Here is a 17857-nt window from a genome sequence, read left to right on the forward strand (position 1 = left end):
TCTGGGTGCAGCCCTCCAGCCAACTAGTCAACCATTTGACTGTGTAGGTGTCGACACCACAGTCTCCTAGTTTTTTAATGAGAATGGGGTGAGAGACAGTGTCAAAGGCCTTCCTAAAGTCCAGAAAGACTACGTCCACTGCTACATCTGTGTCTAAGGATTTTGTGACCTGGTCATAGAAGGCCACCAGGTTGGTCTGACAGGACCTGCCTCTAATGAACCCGTGTTGGTTGCCCCTAAGCATAACCTCCCCCTCTGGCCCCTTGTGGACATGTGCCAGGATAATTCTCTCAAAAAGCTTACCCAGGATCTAGGTAAGACTAACTGGCCTATAATTTCCTGGGTCCTCCTTCCTCCATTTTTTGAAAATGGGAACCATGTTAGCCCTCTTCCAGTCCCCTGGCACCACACCAGAGCACCACGAGTGCTCGTATAGCCGTGCCAGGGGTCCCGCAATGACCTCTGCTAATTCTCTCAGCACTCTGGGGTGGAGATCGTCAGGACCAGCTGACTTAAATACATCCAGTCCCTCCAGAAGTTCCTTGATAAGATCCTCACTGACCCTTGGCCTGGGTGCGCCTCCCCTGGGGCCTGAGGGGGTCCCAGTGAGGGGGCTGATCCGGTCCCTGCTCAGGAAAATGGAGGCAAAGAAATTGTTAAATAGGTTAGCTTTGTCGTCTGGTGTGATGACCAGATTTCCTAGCATGTCTTGCAGGGGCCCCACGTTTTCCAGTACCTTCTTTTTGCCCCCTATATATTTAAAAAAGGGATTCTTGTTGTTCTTGATCTGGGAAGCTAGTCCCAGTCCCATCTCCGCCTTGGCCTTCCTGCAGTCCCAAGCAAGCAAGGTATAGTCCTCCCTGGCGATGGCCCCTCCCTTTCATTGGGTGTACGCCTCCCTCTTAGCTAGGAGGCGTTCCCGGATGCTTTTGGTGAGCTGTGGGGTCTTTTGCGCCCTCTTGCTCCCTTTGATCCATGTTGGGATTACCTCCCCTTGGGCTTGGAGGATTGTCTCCTCCAAGATAAATGCTGACATTTTTCAAGGGGTGCTTTGAGTCTAAAAAAGGGTAAGAACTATTGATCTAGAGAATGGAACTATTAATCTTGACTCAAGGAGTGAAGTTTAAGGAAGAAAACTGGTAAGTGGATCTGAGGTTCTGGTGGAACTGCTTAACAGCTTTGGACAGGAAATGAAACCTTGAGAATCACCACACTAGTTTCTCCACCATGCCATTTACTTCCAAGATCATCTGAATTTGCTTTGTTCACTTCTAAAGGATTCAGGTGATATTTACTCTGTTTCTGTGAAAATGATTAACATTGTGTAACACAGGTTTTACAAACAGAAGTGCTGCTATGTAACTTGGGGACTGATTTTCTGCTGCCAGGACCCTGGTTTAAATGACTAACACCAGCGAAAAGTGGATGCAAAATGCTTCTCTTTGATTTGGTAGTACTTCACATGCGCTTTCACTGGTATAACAGTTGCACAAGGCATAAGGCAATGGAAAATCAGGTCCTGGGATTTTATTTCTTTACCACTGTTACATTACCTTAGTCAGGATGGCCAAGATTAGTAGCTCTTTGACTTTCTTTCATGGCTCCTGATCCTGTGGGGAGGGCTAATTAATTGTTTAATATGCATGGTTACATAAAGCAATAAAGTTACAGGCCAGTAAAAGGGAAACCTTCTTCTTGGGGCTTGATTGAGAACCCACTAAGGTTTAATGAAAAGCTCCCTGATGTCATGTTCTTTGGCACATATATGTTCTAAGGCATCCTTCAGGCAAACAAACACTACATACCGAGAGCTACTGTTGTGAAACTGGCCTCTGGCCCAGGGTGCCCTTCTCCACCGTCACCTTGCCGTCTCAGCTGAACACAAAACTGGTACTCTGTTTTTGGTTCCAGATTATCTAGTTTCTTGGTCTTTCCATGTACTGAGGATGAAAGGAGAAAAGAAAAGTAATCTCCTTGTTCTATACTGCAAAAAGCTTAGGAAAGAAATTTGTCAATCCTGAATTATAAAATGTAAGAAGGTAAAAGGTGTAGGTGCTCTGTATCCCCATTGTTCTAGGATGAGCTGCTTAGAAGTACAAATTAATTATCATAGTTACAATTTTATTAGTTGTTACTTATTATTTGCTAGAGAGCCACAAGAGCTGTGACATGGAAAGGGGGTTGAGTTCCCAAGCCAGTGTTCTCTGTATAAGATGCTAAGTGATAAGCACTTCTAAAATATAGTTAGAAGTGATGCCAGGAGCGTAAAATGTGATCCTACAGAGAAACATGGAGGAATAACTTGCATTTGTTCAGAGACTTCATGATTTAACTAGCTTAGTACTTAGGGTAGGGGTGGGCAAAATATGGCCCATGGGCTGGATCCAGCCCACCAAGTGATTATATCCAGCCTTCAGTGGGTCCCTTGGCCCCACTTGGCCCAGGCATGGGGGGCATCCAGGGCCATGGAGTGTGCAGCCAGTCCCACTGCCCCCAGGTGTGGAAGTGCCACCTGGTGCATAGTACAGCCTGTCCTATCCCTGCGTGCAGCTCTTGGGTATGCCAAGGGCTATAGTCCATGGGGCCAGGTGGCACAGCAGTGGGGCAGGGGCAGCACAGTGGCTGGACTTGGCTTCCTGATAGCCCTGCTACCCAGACACACTGGCCCATTCACCCTGCACTCACCACCAGGGGTGCCAGATACAGCAGGTGGGGTCTTCATGGAGACTGGCCCAGGACCCCTGCAGGTAGGGTGCACTGGGCTAGGCAAATGTAATGGGGCTAATTATGACCAAAGATTCTGTTTGACTAACGGAATTAAAGCACTGGCCCTTACCTTCCACTGACTTCCATGGCTGGAAGCCTTTAGCAGGCTTGTAGAAGAGTTTGGTTAACACAATTGGTCCATCCCCAGTGTGAGGGTCAGCATTGATATCAATGATGAGAAAATTATGTCCACTCTCCCGCATCTTTGGAGGATATTGTGGCACTGGAGGAACTGAGCAAGAATAGGACTATAAGATTAGTTCTTTTATCTGTCTACATTAATAATACACTGGTATCTACCTGGATGCAAAGGGATATAGAAACTGCCATTCTGTATCAGAGAAATGGTACCCCTAATCCAGTATTCTATCTTTGATAGCTCTGACTTCCATTAGATAGGAGTTGTCTCATGCCCTGCAGCTTGAGAGTTTAGATCCTTCCAAATACCTTGGGTTTTCTTTCTATCTTAAAAATTATGTTCATTTTCCAAATAATAAAATAACACATGCAGCAGGCTGCTGTTTGTAATAAAAGCTTATTACTGGTAATATTTGAATGTAAGTATTTATTTAAATGTCCCTGAAATGCTGCGACTAAAAAGAATTGAAGCATTCACAGTGAATCCTAGAAAACGTAACTAATCAGAAACAAAAATGAAACCAACAAATTGCTGACTATGCAGTCATTCCTGCACGATCATTTAGTACTTGTATAAACAAGTACTAAAACATTTTTAGAGGGATTAAGTACCTATATCTCTAATGTTTTCTGAGTGCCACCTTGCCTCTTTTACTAAGATGACTTGGTATAAATTGAGGTGCTTCATTGTATCCATTTAGGTTTGAAATTACTTGTTCTAGCGTCTAGGAATCACTGGGTGAACCTACATGTGAAATTAAGGTGAAGCAATAAACTTCAGCAATAAACTCCAGCTGTCTGAGCCGAAGTAAACTGCTCCCAGGCACAGCTTCTACACGCGCGCCTGGGATGGCAGTAATATGAGCTGGGGTGGAACAGAGACAGGCTGGCAGGGAAAATGGTGGGGGGTCAGCGCCAGGCTCCAGGTCGCAGTGTCAGGTGGCAAAGGGGCTTGCTGGGGCAGAAGCATGCTGACCCTGTGGAGTTCTGTGGCTAGGTGGCAGGCAGGAGTCTAGACCCCATCCGGTCACTGTCTACATGTGCATTTCAGCATGGTAAATGATCTTGCTGTAAGAGAGTACTATCGTATGGCAAATTTAATTATTTTACTGTGACCTAATACTGGTGTAGATGTAGATGAAGAGCTAATTAATAAACTCTGCAATAAGGTGCATGTGTAGATTCATCCACTGAATAGGAATTGCCACATGATAGTGTCTTGAAGATTTTTGTAGCTGGAAACATTCAGAGATGTAAACTTGCCCTTCTTAAAATAAAGAAGCAAGGATATTTAAAGGTAGATGATTCATGCAACCTTACCTTTAACTGTAACTTGGAAAGGCTCCTCTGCCATTCCTGCTACTGTCTGAACAGTGCAGACCCACATTCCTGAATCAGGGGGATGGATTCTATAGATATGAAATGTTGCCTCGGAGCAATTTTGTGTAACAGTTAAGAACGAATTGGGCTGAAAAGATAAATTACAGAAAGGGCCTAAAAAACATGGACTCTGATGAACATGTCCTGTCTCATTCTCTTCTCAGTCCAGGTACAGACATTACATATCAACTGGTATAAATGACCAAAAACTGGTCTATACCCATAACAGAACAGAAGTTTGGGGCACATAGAAATTTTAAAAAGATAGAACCCAGTCTAAGAGAGACTTGGTTCAACGAGGTATCAGGCTTAATGGCTAGCGGCAGACATTACACATAAACCAGTTTAAGTGCTCAGAAACTGGTTTAATTCTGTAACAGAACAGACATTCAAGTGCACATAAACCAGTTTCAAAATGGCCAAAACCACTTTGAGATAAATCTGGTTTAATGTAGTATCAGACTTAACTGATTTGGCTCCAACTAGTTTATGCAATGTCTGTCCCAGACCCCTTGCTGGTTTAAAATAAACCAGACTCCCCAAGCATCCCAAGCATGCTCTCTGGGCTGGGCGCAGCTCTCTGCTCCACAGCAGAGCTGGCCCTTCCCCTCTGTTCCCTGGCTAGAGCTCCAGCAGAGACTGCAGACACAGCAGGGTCTGCCTGGCTTCCTCCTGCTGTACTCCCGCTTGCTGCTCAAGCAGAAATCTCCCCCTCCCTCCTTCCCACAGCACAGCCCCCAGCCCCATAGACCCTAGGCATGTGGTATGCTAGCTAATGCTGAGAGGTATCAGTGTGTGTGTGTGTCTCCAATTTCACTGGGACAGTCAGATAAAACAGTGACCGCTTAGGTCTTTTTGGAGCTAATCAGCTGGTAAGCTGTTTAAGAAGAGCTTGAACTAATGGGAAGAGGCTATTGTTTTGCTGATGGGGTGATAAACATTGTTATCAGCCCCATGCTGGCTTGCTTGCCTGTCAGTTTGCTGCAGACAGCATGAAGAAGCAGGGAGGGAGATTGAAAAGCTGTATATCATCAACAGATGATTGCACTGCACCCCCCCACCCCCCCCCTTGCCTCAGAGTGCTAGCAGGGGGCTAGAGTCTGGCAACACTCCCACCCCTTGAACAGCCAGCAGGGAAAAGCCTAGAATGGTGCAGGCTGGCCTCCCTAAACAGACGTCCTACCAGGGCCTGGCTATGCTCCCCCGACCCCAGCTCAGCACTATGTAAAGAAAAGGCAGGCAGCTGTGCCTGAATTTCGTCAGTCCAGAGAGCATGTCTGGGTACAGGGGTGCTCTGTAAAATGAAGGATCAGACCACCAGCAGCTGAGGGGCCTGATTCTTCTTTCTATGGAGTGTCCCTGTCCCCATTGCCTGTCACAAGCCTCCTGGGATGCTGGGCATGTCCTACAGGCTGCCACTGGTGCTGGGCTCTGAGGGGCCCAAACCTTCCTTCTACAGAGTATCCCTGTCCTTGCTGCCCAGAACAAACCTCCTAGACTTCCAAATGTGTCCGGCCAAAGCTTGGCACCAGCAGCAGCCGAGGGGCCAGATCCTTCCTTCTACAGAGTGTCTGGGCCACACCTGATTGGCTGCCGGGCACATGCTCCCAGCCCCCTGTCGTCACTGTGGACCCTCCCCCATGCCCAGCCCTAGGATTCCAGGAGAGCCCCAGAGTGGGTCACCATGGTACACTAGGCTGTCCTTGGCAGTCTCTAGCATGCTGGGGGTACGTGGGAGTATCCCTAACCTGTTGGCAGCTTGCATACCCCCCGCCACCCAGAAGCAAAAGTGTAATCTGTTTGCTAATTATCCAGCCTAAGCAGCTTACAGACACCTGCGGAAGTTTGATTGATTCCACCTTGGACTTTTTGAATGTCTGTTCCTAACCTCAGTTAAAGCTTCATGTAAAGCTTTCAGACAGAAAGCTTCATATTGACCTCAGTGATCTTTGGAACAGGTCCCAAGTAGAGCAATGTCATTTCCTGACTACTGTGGGCTTCATGCGGTAATTTAAATGTTGCTTTACTTTAGCTTTTTACTGTATATAGAATAATAATAAATACAACTGTCATGTATTATGCACCTGGCCTCTTGAAGACTATCCAAAAAATTCTGAGATGCAGGATCCCAAGTCTGTTTCTATTGATTTTAGTGAGAAAAATTTCACCGACTTCCTCCTCTTAAAGTAGGGAGTGCGCTTCAGCCCTCAGTGAAAAACCTCTAATGCTAAGCTAGAAATTCAGCAGTCTTTGCACCAAAAAGTCTCCACTGTATTATAATACCTGATTGAATTAATAGTCATGAATTGTATTTCCAAAGAACTAGGACCTTTTTCTGCTCTCAGTTCTGTAGTCTTGTTAATTATTCAGAAGGGTTTGATCAGTATTTGGATGAATAATTTGAAGTCTGTGTGTTGTTCATGAAATATTTATTTAGATTATATGCTCTTTGTTATTTGTAATGTTTGACTGGTCATTTAAGCCACATGACAATTTTTCTGCTACATCTTTAACTTTTTAAACAGGGAAATGACAAATAGGCCAAGCACAGACATTCGGGAGGTGAAATCAGGTTAAAAATGGCTGCCCGATTTAAACTTAGCTCATCCTGGTGCCGACCTTACACTTACAGACCTGGTCTCAGTGGCTGGCTATCAGTCTAAACCTGTAACAGAACATAAGTTCCATGCACACAAACTGGTTTAAAAATTGTAGAATCCGGTTTAAGATAAACCTGGATCTATGCAGTATCAGACTCATTCAACTTAGGTCTAACTGGAGCATGGAACTTGTGTACACTTTCCCTGGGCTGCCCTGGGGCTGGGCAAACACAGCCACTGGCCCCAGCCCCAGGGCTGTTCTTTTCACTCCTCCCTTCTCTCCCCTGCCCCCCCGATCTATTTTTTGCTCCACCCTTCTGGCCCGTTGCTCCTCCCCCAGCCAGCCGTCTCAACCCCCATCTCACAAGTCACTCTGGATGCAACCAATTTTATCAGTCCTTGCTGCTGCTGCTGGAGCCAACCAAGTAAGTCCTCGTGGGAAACAGGGCAGGAGGGGTGGGGATGTAGGTTTGCTTGGGGGTGGAGAGACCCCCCCACCTCCTCCCACCCTCTCCCCACCCCATCCATGGGTCATGCCTACTCCCTCTATCCCTCATGGGTCGTGCCTGCCCCCCACACCTGCAGATTACACCTGCCCTCTCTACCCCACCCATGGGTCACGCCTTCCCCATCCACCAGCAGACCCCTGATCTCCTCCAGCCTACTGAATCCTCAACTCCCTGGCTAGCCCCTGCCATCCTGACTTACCTGATATCAGGCACCCATTTTGAATCAATTTAACCTCCCCTTAATGCCCCCAAATGTCTGTACTTAGCCACAAGGAACAACAAATAGCAGAGCTGTAACTTAAAATGCTGGTGCTCTGCAGGATAGAAGGGAGTAGGGGCACTGGGTGCTGACAACTTATATCCTTGCATAGGGGCTACTGCAGCTGTAGCATGGGCTTTTACTGCTGTGGCACAACTATCCCAAAAACAGCTCACTCGCTAACAAATACATAAAAACAAACAGTAGAAAGTAAACACTATACTTATTTTGTAATATGCATCAAATTCTGAACCTGATTCAGGAAGGCTTTACACGCCACTTAAATTTATCTCTGCAAGGAGTATGGCCAAATGTAAATGTGAAGCACTTTAAGCTAAACGTATGCTAGATGCCTCCTGAGACAGGATACATCCCTGAATCAAAACCTCTGCAAATTCTTCCACGGATGTTGGGTATAGAGGCTGGCTGAAAAATTGACCATAAAAGTACCATGGTATTTTTCATACCAGTAAGGGAGTGCCCTAGGTCAAAAGGTCTTTAGTGTAGATTATTTAACAATCACATATAATATCAATAAGAAAAAATAGTGCAATAACCGATCAGGAACCCACCTTGAGGACAGTTCCATCTTTTTTCAACAGTTTAAAATCTTCATTCACAGGAAGTGGGTCACCAGTGGCTCTACAAGTAGGTTTAAACTCCATGCCAGAATTGAGTTCCACATCGCCTGGTGAGCTTTTTATCTGAGGTGATACATCTGCTGGACCTGTGAATAAAAAATGTAGGATTATAAGATCATAAGAAAGTAGGGTTTGAAGGGACATCATAAATCATCTTAGTTCAGCCCCCTGCTCAAGGCAGGATCATCCCTGACTAAAGCATCCCAGCCAAGTGTCTGCCTAACCTGCTTTTGAAAAGTTTCAAGGATGGAGATTCTGCAATGTCTTTAGGTAGCCTGTTCCAATGCTTGACCAGTCTCATAGTCAAAAAGCTCATTCTAATCTCCAGCCTGGATGGTATAGACAGGGATGATCCCGTCTTGAGCAGGAGGTTGTACTAAGTGATCTCCCAAAGCCCCAACTTTACTTTTCTATGATTCTATAAAAAGAAAGTCATGAAATCAGGCTAGGATTGAAGTGGTATAATCAAGTCTTGGTCTCCATCTCCCACACTTCTTAAACTTATACAGCCCTCTAAGCCTACCATAAATAATATTCAATGGATATTTTACATACTATAATTAACAAGTATCATCCGCTCCTTGTGTTGTAGCTCCTGAGAATCTAGTGCCCATTGTGGCACAAAACCAGTGTCCCCCAATCTCTCTGGGCAACTCTAGCACTGTTGCAGGTAAATACAAAATTCTATGCTTTGGTAAATGATATGATTTATAGCACAAAAACTCCACAGGATCCAATGGTATTGCATTGAATCACCCCAGAATTTAGACCCCTGGCTTGGCTGCTTCTTTCTCTTTAGTTTTGGAAGCCCTCACTCCCCATGGAGCTAGAGCTGTTCCAAATGCCAGTCCCATGATCACAAGCTTAGAGTGCAAAGAAAACCATGAGGTACTGGCCACAAGAGAATGCATAGTTCATGGGAAGTAGGCAGCGAGGGTGCACTATAATTAGGGTGACCATATGTCCCAGTTTGGCTGGGACAAGCTCAGATTTCATAGGCCAGTCCTGGATGGTTGAACAGAAGTCTCAGAATTATAGGGATGCAGGGTGCAGCGGAGCAGCACAGTGAACCGGGCAGGTGGGCAGGCAGGCAGGCACTGCTGATGCTGTGTGGGAGCAAGGTGGGCAGACTGGAGCAGTGGTCAGCCCAGCCCATCCCCTGCCTGTGTTCAGGGGGAGCCAGGCCAGGCATGTGCAGGTGGGGTGATGCCTGCTTCAGTCCACCCGCCTTGCTCCCACACAGCTGCAACTGCAGCTGCAGTGCCTGCCTGCCTGGCATACCATTTTGCTCTGCCTTCCCACTGGACTCCATTCCTCACCCTGCCCTCCTGCCTCATCCTCTGCCTGCAGCAGCACCATTGTTTTGCTAGGGGGGCAGTGTCCCAGATTTCCTTAAAAATAATATGGTCAACCTAACTATAATACAACCTGAAAGTGGATTACTGAGCCCTGGACATACAACCCTTACCCAGGATAGTGACTAATTACTCACTCAGGTAGCTCTATTGAAGCCTATAGGAGTAAGTATGACACAGGCTAGCTCTAAGGTAGGGTGAGATATACTACCATGCTGATTTTAAACCAAAGGCACCAAACAAGCAGTGGATAGCAGAGCCTGGCAGCTGCTGTGCTAGAACAAAGATTTAGGAATGTGCCCTGTGCCCCCTGGAATAAAACTGGGGCAGCTATGATGGGATATCAGCCTTTTATGGAGATGTTCTACCAGCATGAAGTTTTGTTTTGGTCATACTGGGAAAAGCCATTTACTACCGTGTTACCTTGCTTTACCTTCTTTTTCACATTGTAGGCCATGCCAGCCAGAGTTACACACGCAGCCCTTAAATCTGTCACAGCTTCCCTGGTGTTTGCAATTACACCTGAGTTTACAGTCCGGTCCATAAAAACCAGGTTGGCACTCTGTAAGTACATGTGGTTAAAGTGAGTATTTATAATAAATACATTAATAAAAGCAGTTGCCTATTATACTACACACCTTCCTCCATTCTTTCTGAGCATTGAACTCTGAGGTAAAATTCATGATACCCATTTGAGCTGAATTGCTAAGTGCTGTGTACTGAATTGAAATCATTAACGTGTGGTCCTATGGAGCACAGCAAAAAGGAAATAAAGCAAATTTGTTTCCAGTGTTGCCATCTTAAAGCTAGGTGTTGTGAGGTGCTTCCCAATGAAGACATAATTATTATCTGCATTACAGTGGTCCCAAAGGCTGTTACCAGGTTATGGCAGCATTGCACTAGGTATTGCCCAGGCATATAGGAAGATATGATTCCTGTCCCAAATAGATTACTTTCAAATGGAACTGAAGTTACTCAGCATTTTGCAATAATAAGATACCAAAGTAATTAATTCTTACCCATGGAGAAAAACAGGGCCATCAGCCTTACGGACTTTTTCCCAAAATTTCAGTTGCAACTTAATTAATTGATAGGAAACTAGTACTATCTTGCACTTAGAGGGTGCAAGATGAGCATGCAGGTGTGGTTTGTGGCACTGCAGACCTGTCTGCTGCACAGCAAACTGCACACGCTGCACATGCAGGTGTACACTGTGCTGCTAGTTTGCAGTACAGCAGGTTTTTTTGACACCAGGAGATCCCAGAGACACCAGGAGATAGTTTCAGAAAAACCTATGCCAGAAAAAAGCAGGGTGGCACACATGGCAGCAGCAGGTGTTGCCTGAAACCAGAGCTTGGAGAGCCAGAGCCACACTCCAGTTGCTGGCCAGGCTCTGTGTGTGCAGATCGGTGCCACTGGAACACAGGGAGGTGCCCAGGACCCCAGGTAAGGCTGCTGGTGTTAGCCCAGGTACTGGCCCCAGCCTCCTCTACCCAAGCTGGGGCAACTTACCATGCACCAGAACATGTGTGCACGGGCATTCCCCAGAGACAAGTAGCAGCAGCATGACTATGTGCTGCTGCTAGTTGTTCCCAAGAAAACACATGTGCATGCTCATCTGGATGCACCCAGAGAATATCTTTCATCTGAGTATCTTTGAGGTTGCTAAAGATTATTATTCCTGATGAGTTAGCATTGTTGCTCTGAGCAGGTGTTGCTCACTTCTTGTTGAGCTTTACACACAGCATGCAGTGTGCCTCATGTCTGTATACCTTCATCACATTCCAGGCCCCTCCATCCAGTGGCACAAGAACAACCATATGGATCTGGTAGACAGAACATATAATATTTGCAGCCCATTTTCTCCTCACAGCTCTCTTTGCAGGTTCTCCCAAATGTATTGGCTCCGCATGCTACAGGGGGAGGAAAATGGACGAACAGTGTTAAGTCTATGGAAGAGCAATACTTTCAGTGATACATCCTTATACAAAGTGAAGAAATAGAAAACTGAAAAATAAAGTGTTACCTTCAAATATTGGGTTCATTAATATCCATACCTGTTGTGAATCATCAGGCATCAAGACTCTAGGCATGTTCTAAAGCTGCTGTTGCAGTGAAAATTTCAAGCAATGAAAACATATTTTGTTTTCTTTAATGGTGAGGATTTTCCAGAATTACCACCATGTTTTGGATACTTAGGGCCATCTTGTCGGCTGCTGCACATCAGTATAACCCCTTTGAATTTGATGAAGTTCTGCCAGCATAAAGCCTTTATCACAACTTGACTATAGCAAAACCTTGAACTGCTTCAATCCCTGGTAAAATCTTGTTTTCATGGAAATCAATTCGGATTTTACCATTAATTTCAATGGGAATCGGGGTAGTACATCTAGTTTTTAAACTCCCGTGAAGGAGAGGCAAGTTTTATGTCTGTTTCTGGGTGGTTGCTCACAGCAAACAGTCAAGAAAAACGTCCAGATCTCCCATTGGTAACAGATAATTCTAAAAAGGGATGAATGCTTCATCATATCCACAACACACAGTTGCTTGTGAACACTCTAGTTGTATCTTTGAGAGCCACTATAGCAACAGATGTTATAACTTAGCAAGGAAAACACTATTAATTAAATGGACAGTGGTCTCTCCCAACACTGTTCTACCAGGGAAGGCATCATAAAATGAATGCATAGAAGGCATTGCAAATACTTATCTGCATGGATAGGCCAATGAGCCAATGCTTAAATTTAATCTCAGGTGCTTAAAATTACTCACCTGCTTAATCTCAGATGCATTTGTTTGCAAGACCAGGGTGTTAGTAAGTTTTACTTTACTGAAATTACAGAATGAGTGGGTCAAAGGTTTTAAAGTATGGTTCAGATGTCAGATCTTTCCACAGTTCAGGTTAGAATGTCTGCAAGCACTGAACTGCAATCATAATGTTAAGGTTTACACATTCTGTAATACATTTCATAGTTAGAGTAAGCAGTATCAAGTATAGTGACTTAAAACAGGGGTACTCAACCCCTAGCCTGTGGGTAAAATCTGGCCCATGGGGCTCCCCACAGGTTGGGAAATTTGGTGGCAGTGGAACAGTGGCAATTAATACTGCCAGCCCCTGATGCCAAATTCCCAAGCCCCATGCAGCTGGGTCATAGCTGGGCCATGCCCAGCCTCAATGTAGCCAGAGTGGAGCCAGGCCATGCCCCTTCCCTCTGCACAGCTGGATCAGGGCCTGCCATGTCCACCCCACATGCTGGATCTGGCCCACCAGCTGGATTGGACCCAAGGACAGACCACATAGCAGTGATACAGTGAGCACCACTGAATTATTGTGAGTGCTCATGTCCCAGAATGACCAGGCCCTAACAGTTTGCTTAGCAATGTGGATTCAGTTGTAATGTAAACTGTGGACAAGGTGGACAAAGAAGTGGACAAAGAAGTGCCCACTTTGCTGTGGACAAAGAAGTGATCAGACTAAAGAAAGAATGTTTCCTTACCCTTCTCACACGTTTTCCCCATAAAGCCTGGAGGACAAATGCATTCCCCAGTATCTTCATGACAGATGCCATTGTTCACACAGGCAGGGCAAATTGAACTACATGTTGGACCCCACTTCTGAGCTTCACAGCCTGTTATACAGAAGTACGACAAAAAACTGGTTTCTGTCTCACACACTAGGCAAACCAGAAAAGGATCAATGGCATTTGTTCATATATAGCACTTCTGATCTATTAGAATCCAGTATATAACAAATCACTTCACCAAAGAAATGCATCCACTTCTGGGGTGAAACATGACAACTGCAGTACACAATAGCAACACACAACACTGTTGAGACAGGAAGAGAAGAACAACTTCTCTTTTGAAACGGTGCAACAGATTTTAGATTGTAATTAATCTAAATAATAAAACAATTTGGATGTTGGCAAGGATGCTTTGTTTAATATTGTTTTCCTCTTGGACTACAAATAGTCAGGATTTCAGAGTTTCATCTCAGCTGAAACATGTTGTGCTTATAACATGCAGAAGGTTTAAACTCAGCATTGCTGACATTGTGCCAGTATCTGGCAGGGTTTTGCTGTCACAATATTTTTCTTAAACTGAGACAAAAACATAGTAGGCTGAACTCTCCCCTGATGTTATAAACCAGAGATCAATAAAACATATTCTTCCCTTATACACTGTGGAGAAATCTAGATTTGGACCATAATTTTCAGGTTTTGGTTTGTATTTGATAGCTCAGCATGGCATTTATGTGTCAGAAATTATCTCAAATCCCTAGACATCTAAATGCAGTTCTCAAGAGATGACACTTAGGGGTCCAACTGTAAAACCCTAAACTCTGGATCTGGGTCTGGGACACGCTGGTTACTCCAAAAACTTTTCAGAATCTTATGACATGCTTTGTTTCCCTTTCATGAAAATAATTCTGCACATAATATAAAATCATGGACAAATAGGGCTATAAGGGACATTGGGAGGTCATCCAATCCAACCTCCTCTTGATCAAGGCAGGAACATCTCTGACTATGCCATCCCAGACAAATGCTTGTCTAACCTGCACTTAAAAACCTCCAGTGAAGACCCCACTGCCATTCTAAGCAATCTGTTCCAACATTTAACCATTCTCAAGTGTTAGAAAGTTCTTCTTAATATACAGCTCAAATTTCTCTTTTTTGCAGTGTCAATTTCAATATAAAAGATGCATTTAAGCCATGAAGGGTAATCTATACTACACAAAAGATACTGTTGTTTCAATGCAGACAACTACAGCTCCCACATTTTCAGAGCACGGTCATCATGCATACCAGGCAGCTGAAGCCACAAATTCTTGATGATATAAACTGATGCTGGTTTACACAAACAGAGAATTTGACCACAGTATATGTAACAAAGGTTTAATCTTAGCTTCATCACAGTATAATATTAAAACAAAGATCAAGACACAGCAACTTACGTCTGACTATCAGCCTTGTATAAGCAGAGGTGAATGTATTTCCTCCTATGTATCTGGCATAGTAGACCCCTGCATCTTGCAGCTGGACAGAAGAGTAAGATACTTCTAGTTCACCTGGCACTTCATGCCTGGGCACAGAGTGAATGAATGAACCTGAAAGAAGATCAGAAAGGATCCATAATAAACAACTAGAATATCCATTCATCCTTTCACGGTTAGAGGAGCTTGAATCAGGCACTAGGTGAAGGCAGCTTGGGTGAACCAAGCTGTCCATGATACAAGGGAAATCTTCCATTTGAAACATTACAGACAATGTGTTTGAGGCAAAGAACTTTTTTGCCTCTTGTGGAATCATGGAGAGTTAAAAAATTCAGCCTCTGATGTCAGATGAAAGTGGATGCAATGGTGGAGAGAGAGAAAGAAAAAGATCAGTCAAGCGCCCAGGTTCTGGGTTGTGGAATGAGCAGTCAGACCAGGTGATCTTGGAGGACAATATGTCAGGGGAAAAAGGGGAAGTAGGGCTGAAGCCATGAGGACTACAAAACATAATGGAAGTTGAGGGTAGGTAGACAGAACTAAGTGGAGGGAGTTGCAACATGAAAAACAAAGCAAAGGCACAAAAAGGGAATTAGAGGACTAAAGGGATTGTGGAGGGAAGCAGCTCTGTTTGTAGGAATGCAAGCTGACTGAAAGGTGTAAAAAGTGATGTTTCCTCTATGTCATTGTATAAGCATTACCAGAAATAATTATTAGGTAATTATAGAGGTGCCCAGATAGCACAGTAATGGTGAGAGATAGAGAGCAGTTACCATTTTTGTAGATCACTGCGTCTTCCTCCTTTGAGACCTTTCTGATGAAGGAAATGTTCACAGACTCTCCCTGATTTGCTGTAATAGTTAAGGCCACTGGGAGGAAGGAAGCTAAAATAATAACAAAAACAAACAAATGGGACAGCATGGGATCAGTGGCAGGAACTGTTGTCTCTGTTCAGTCTCCATGATGGAAGCTGGAGAATGCTCTACACAGTCATTGCTGGTGGCTTTGCATGCTTAGATTTCCTACCAGAATGCATTCATTCTTTTCACCACCACCAGCCCCTGCTGTGTATTTTGGCAGTCAGGAAGCTCATCTATGCCCTGGAGCAACAACAGGACTAAACATGAGGAGAAGAAATGAGTAGAAATTAAATTTTGCCTTGATAATTGGAAACATTTCCTTAACTCTGAGATCCAGTAGGCTGTGAAATATCATTCCCATTCTTTTTATCCCTAGAAACATATTTTGCAGTCAGACTGGGTAAAGTACTGGAACATGTATTTTAGGCAATATTTTTTTTTCTTTTAGCAAATTTATAGAGAAGTAACTCAGGAGAGTTTTTTTCCCCCCATTTAACTTCTCTGAAGTTCTAGAAGATTATGTTGATGTCATGTAAGGCTTGCTTAAAGATGGCATAGCATAATGTAAGCCTTTGCTCAAAATTAGGCCTCCATGCTTTCCTCAAATATTGACAAACACTGCTCTTCAGTGGGAACAACTGAATAAGCTACATTCCTGGTCAACACTTTTTGATCAAGATTTGGCCCCTCAGAAGATACGGTTTAATCAAATAAAATAATGCCTATGGCAAACTATCCAGTTCAATGATCTTTTTAAATTCTTCAACTAAGAATTTGAAACAATTTCTTTTTGCTTAAAACAGAGGCACATTTTCCATACTTTTTTACTGTTTTCCAATTTTTTCCAGCTAGAAAATAATAACTGAATGTGAAGGGTGACATTTCACTAAAACCTTTTAATTTTTATCCTCTCTCTACCAGTGAAAAATGTGCACAGAAAAGGGAGGGGGAGCAGTCAAAAACATGAAAATCTAACCCCCCCATTAAAAAAATAACATTCTAAGCCAACTTAAATTGAAAGGTTAATTTCAAAATGTTAGTTTGTTTCAGTATGTTGAAATTAATCCTTTCATTTAAGACTGACTTAAAATGTCATTTTCCTTATATTTCATTGGAAAAACACAGATTTTTTAGCAGAGCTCATTGGAGTTTTCTGATCAGTTCTAATTATGATTTCCTAGGCTGCTCTTCAGATACAAGGGAGAAATAAATTCTACAAAAGCAGTCTTACAAAATTAGGAAACTTTGATTTTTCAGGCAGTACTTCAGGAATATTCAGATCATGATCTGAGTGTAAATTTTACTTCTGTCCCATTCCTATTTAGAACAGTGAGTGAACTCCCAGCTGGCTACTCTGTTACTGGGCTACTGTGTTTTACTATTTTCATGGGAGTTTTTAGCTTCCCTCTGAGTTGGTCCCTACCACATATTGTTTTCCTTCTACTCTCTGTACCTCTGTACTGCATCTATCTTTCTCATGCCTAAAGTCAGCTGAATTTGCTACCAGAACTACCAGGAGCTACCGGAACTATTGAAGTCTCAACTGGAGTGAGTCATACAAGACTGACATAAACTCCTACTTGATCCCTAATCTACTGTGCTAAATAAAAAAAACAAATATAAGTCAAAAAGCCCAAGGCTGAATCGATTCAGTCTTTGCAGGTTAATCTAAAATGCATAGACTGAACCAATGAGCAAGTGAGCAGACTTTCACTTTTGATTCAGGAAATGCAGCCACATGCCTGCTGTAGCCCAGGCCAGAAGCTGTGGGACACTAGAGTACAACTCCCTGCTCAGCTGGAACAGATAGCTTGAGCCAATCCTAGCCCACCTACCCTGTGAGGGCGGGTTTATGAGGAAGGTGCAAAGCATGCTGGGATGCTTAGTGAGCTAACTTGAACCTGGAGGGGATCTGGGACGGAAGCTCAATAAACCCAATAACCTAAAACAGTTAAGTCTGATACTACATCCATCCAGGTTTATCTTAAACTGGTTTCAGCCATTTTAAAAGTGGCTTATATGCACTGAACATCTGTTGTGTTACAGATTTGAACCAGTTTCTGATCACTTATACTAGTTTACGTGTAATTTCTATCCCTAACCCTGAAGTCCTGTTTTCATTTGATAGAGCTGGTAGGAAGAACATTGGTGGTCTATTTTCTCTGGGAGACTGTAGATCTTTCAAAGTTGAATTGTAGTTGAAATCATGACCATTTCACCAACATTTTGTTTGAACCATCCAAAATAAAAGTTCTGACAATGTCTACACATCGAGATGAAAATTTAAATGTTCCATTTTAAAATAACTATTGAATGTCAGAATTTTAAATTTTAAATCATATGACAATAATAGCAA

General features: G+C 43.7%; 1 protein-coding gene across 1 annotated transcript in view; it reads right to left on the reverse strand.

Moving 5' to 3' along the window:
* The window catches only part of TEK (TEK receptor tyrosine kinase), a 104662-nt gene that overhangs the window by 37030 nt on the left and 49775 nt on the right, over positions 1 to 17857 (reverse strand). Inside the window, exons 3-11 of the mRNA XM_019517033.1 lie at positions 15415 to 15525; positions 14606 to 14758; positions 13146 to 13277; positions 11421 to 11561; positions 10082 to 10210; positions 8225 to 8379; positions 4225 to 4372; positions 2837 to 2998; positions 1806 to 1940 (exon numbers count right to left, since the gene is read on the reverse strand). Of these exons, the coding sequence (XP_019372578.1) occupies positions 1806 to 1940; positions 2837 to 2998; positions 4225 to 4372; positions 8225 to 8379; positions 10082 to 10210; positions 11421 to 11561; positions 13146 to 13277; positions 14606 to 14758; positions 15415 to 15525 (1266 nt within the window). The remainder of the gene's footprint in view (positions 1 to 1805; positions 1941 to 2836; positions 2999 to 4224; positions 4373 to 8224; positions 8380 to 10081; positions 10211 to 11420; positions 11562 to 13145; positions 13278 to 14605; positions 14759 to 15414; positions 15526 to 17857) is intronic.

Source organism: Gavialis gangeticus, unplaced genomic scaffold (genome assembly GCF_001723915.1).
Source record: "Gavialis gangeticus isolate Ggan-Ray unplaced genomic scaffold, GavGan_comp1, whole genome shotgun sequence".
In the NCBI taxonomy this organism is placed as follows: domain Eukaryota; kingdom Metazoa; phylum Chordata; order Crocodylia; family Gavialidae; genus Gavialis; species Gavialis gangeticus.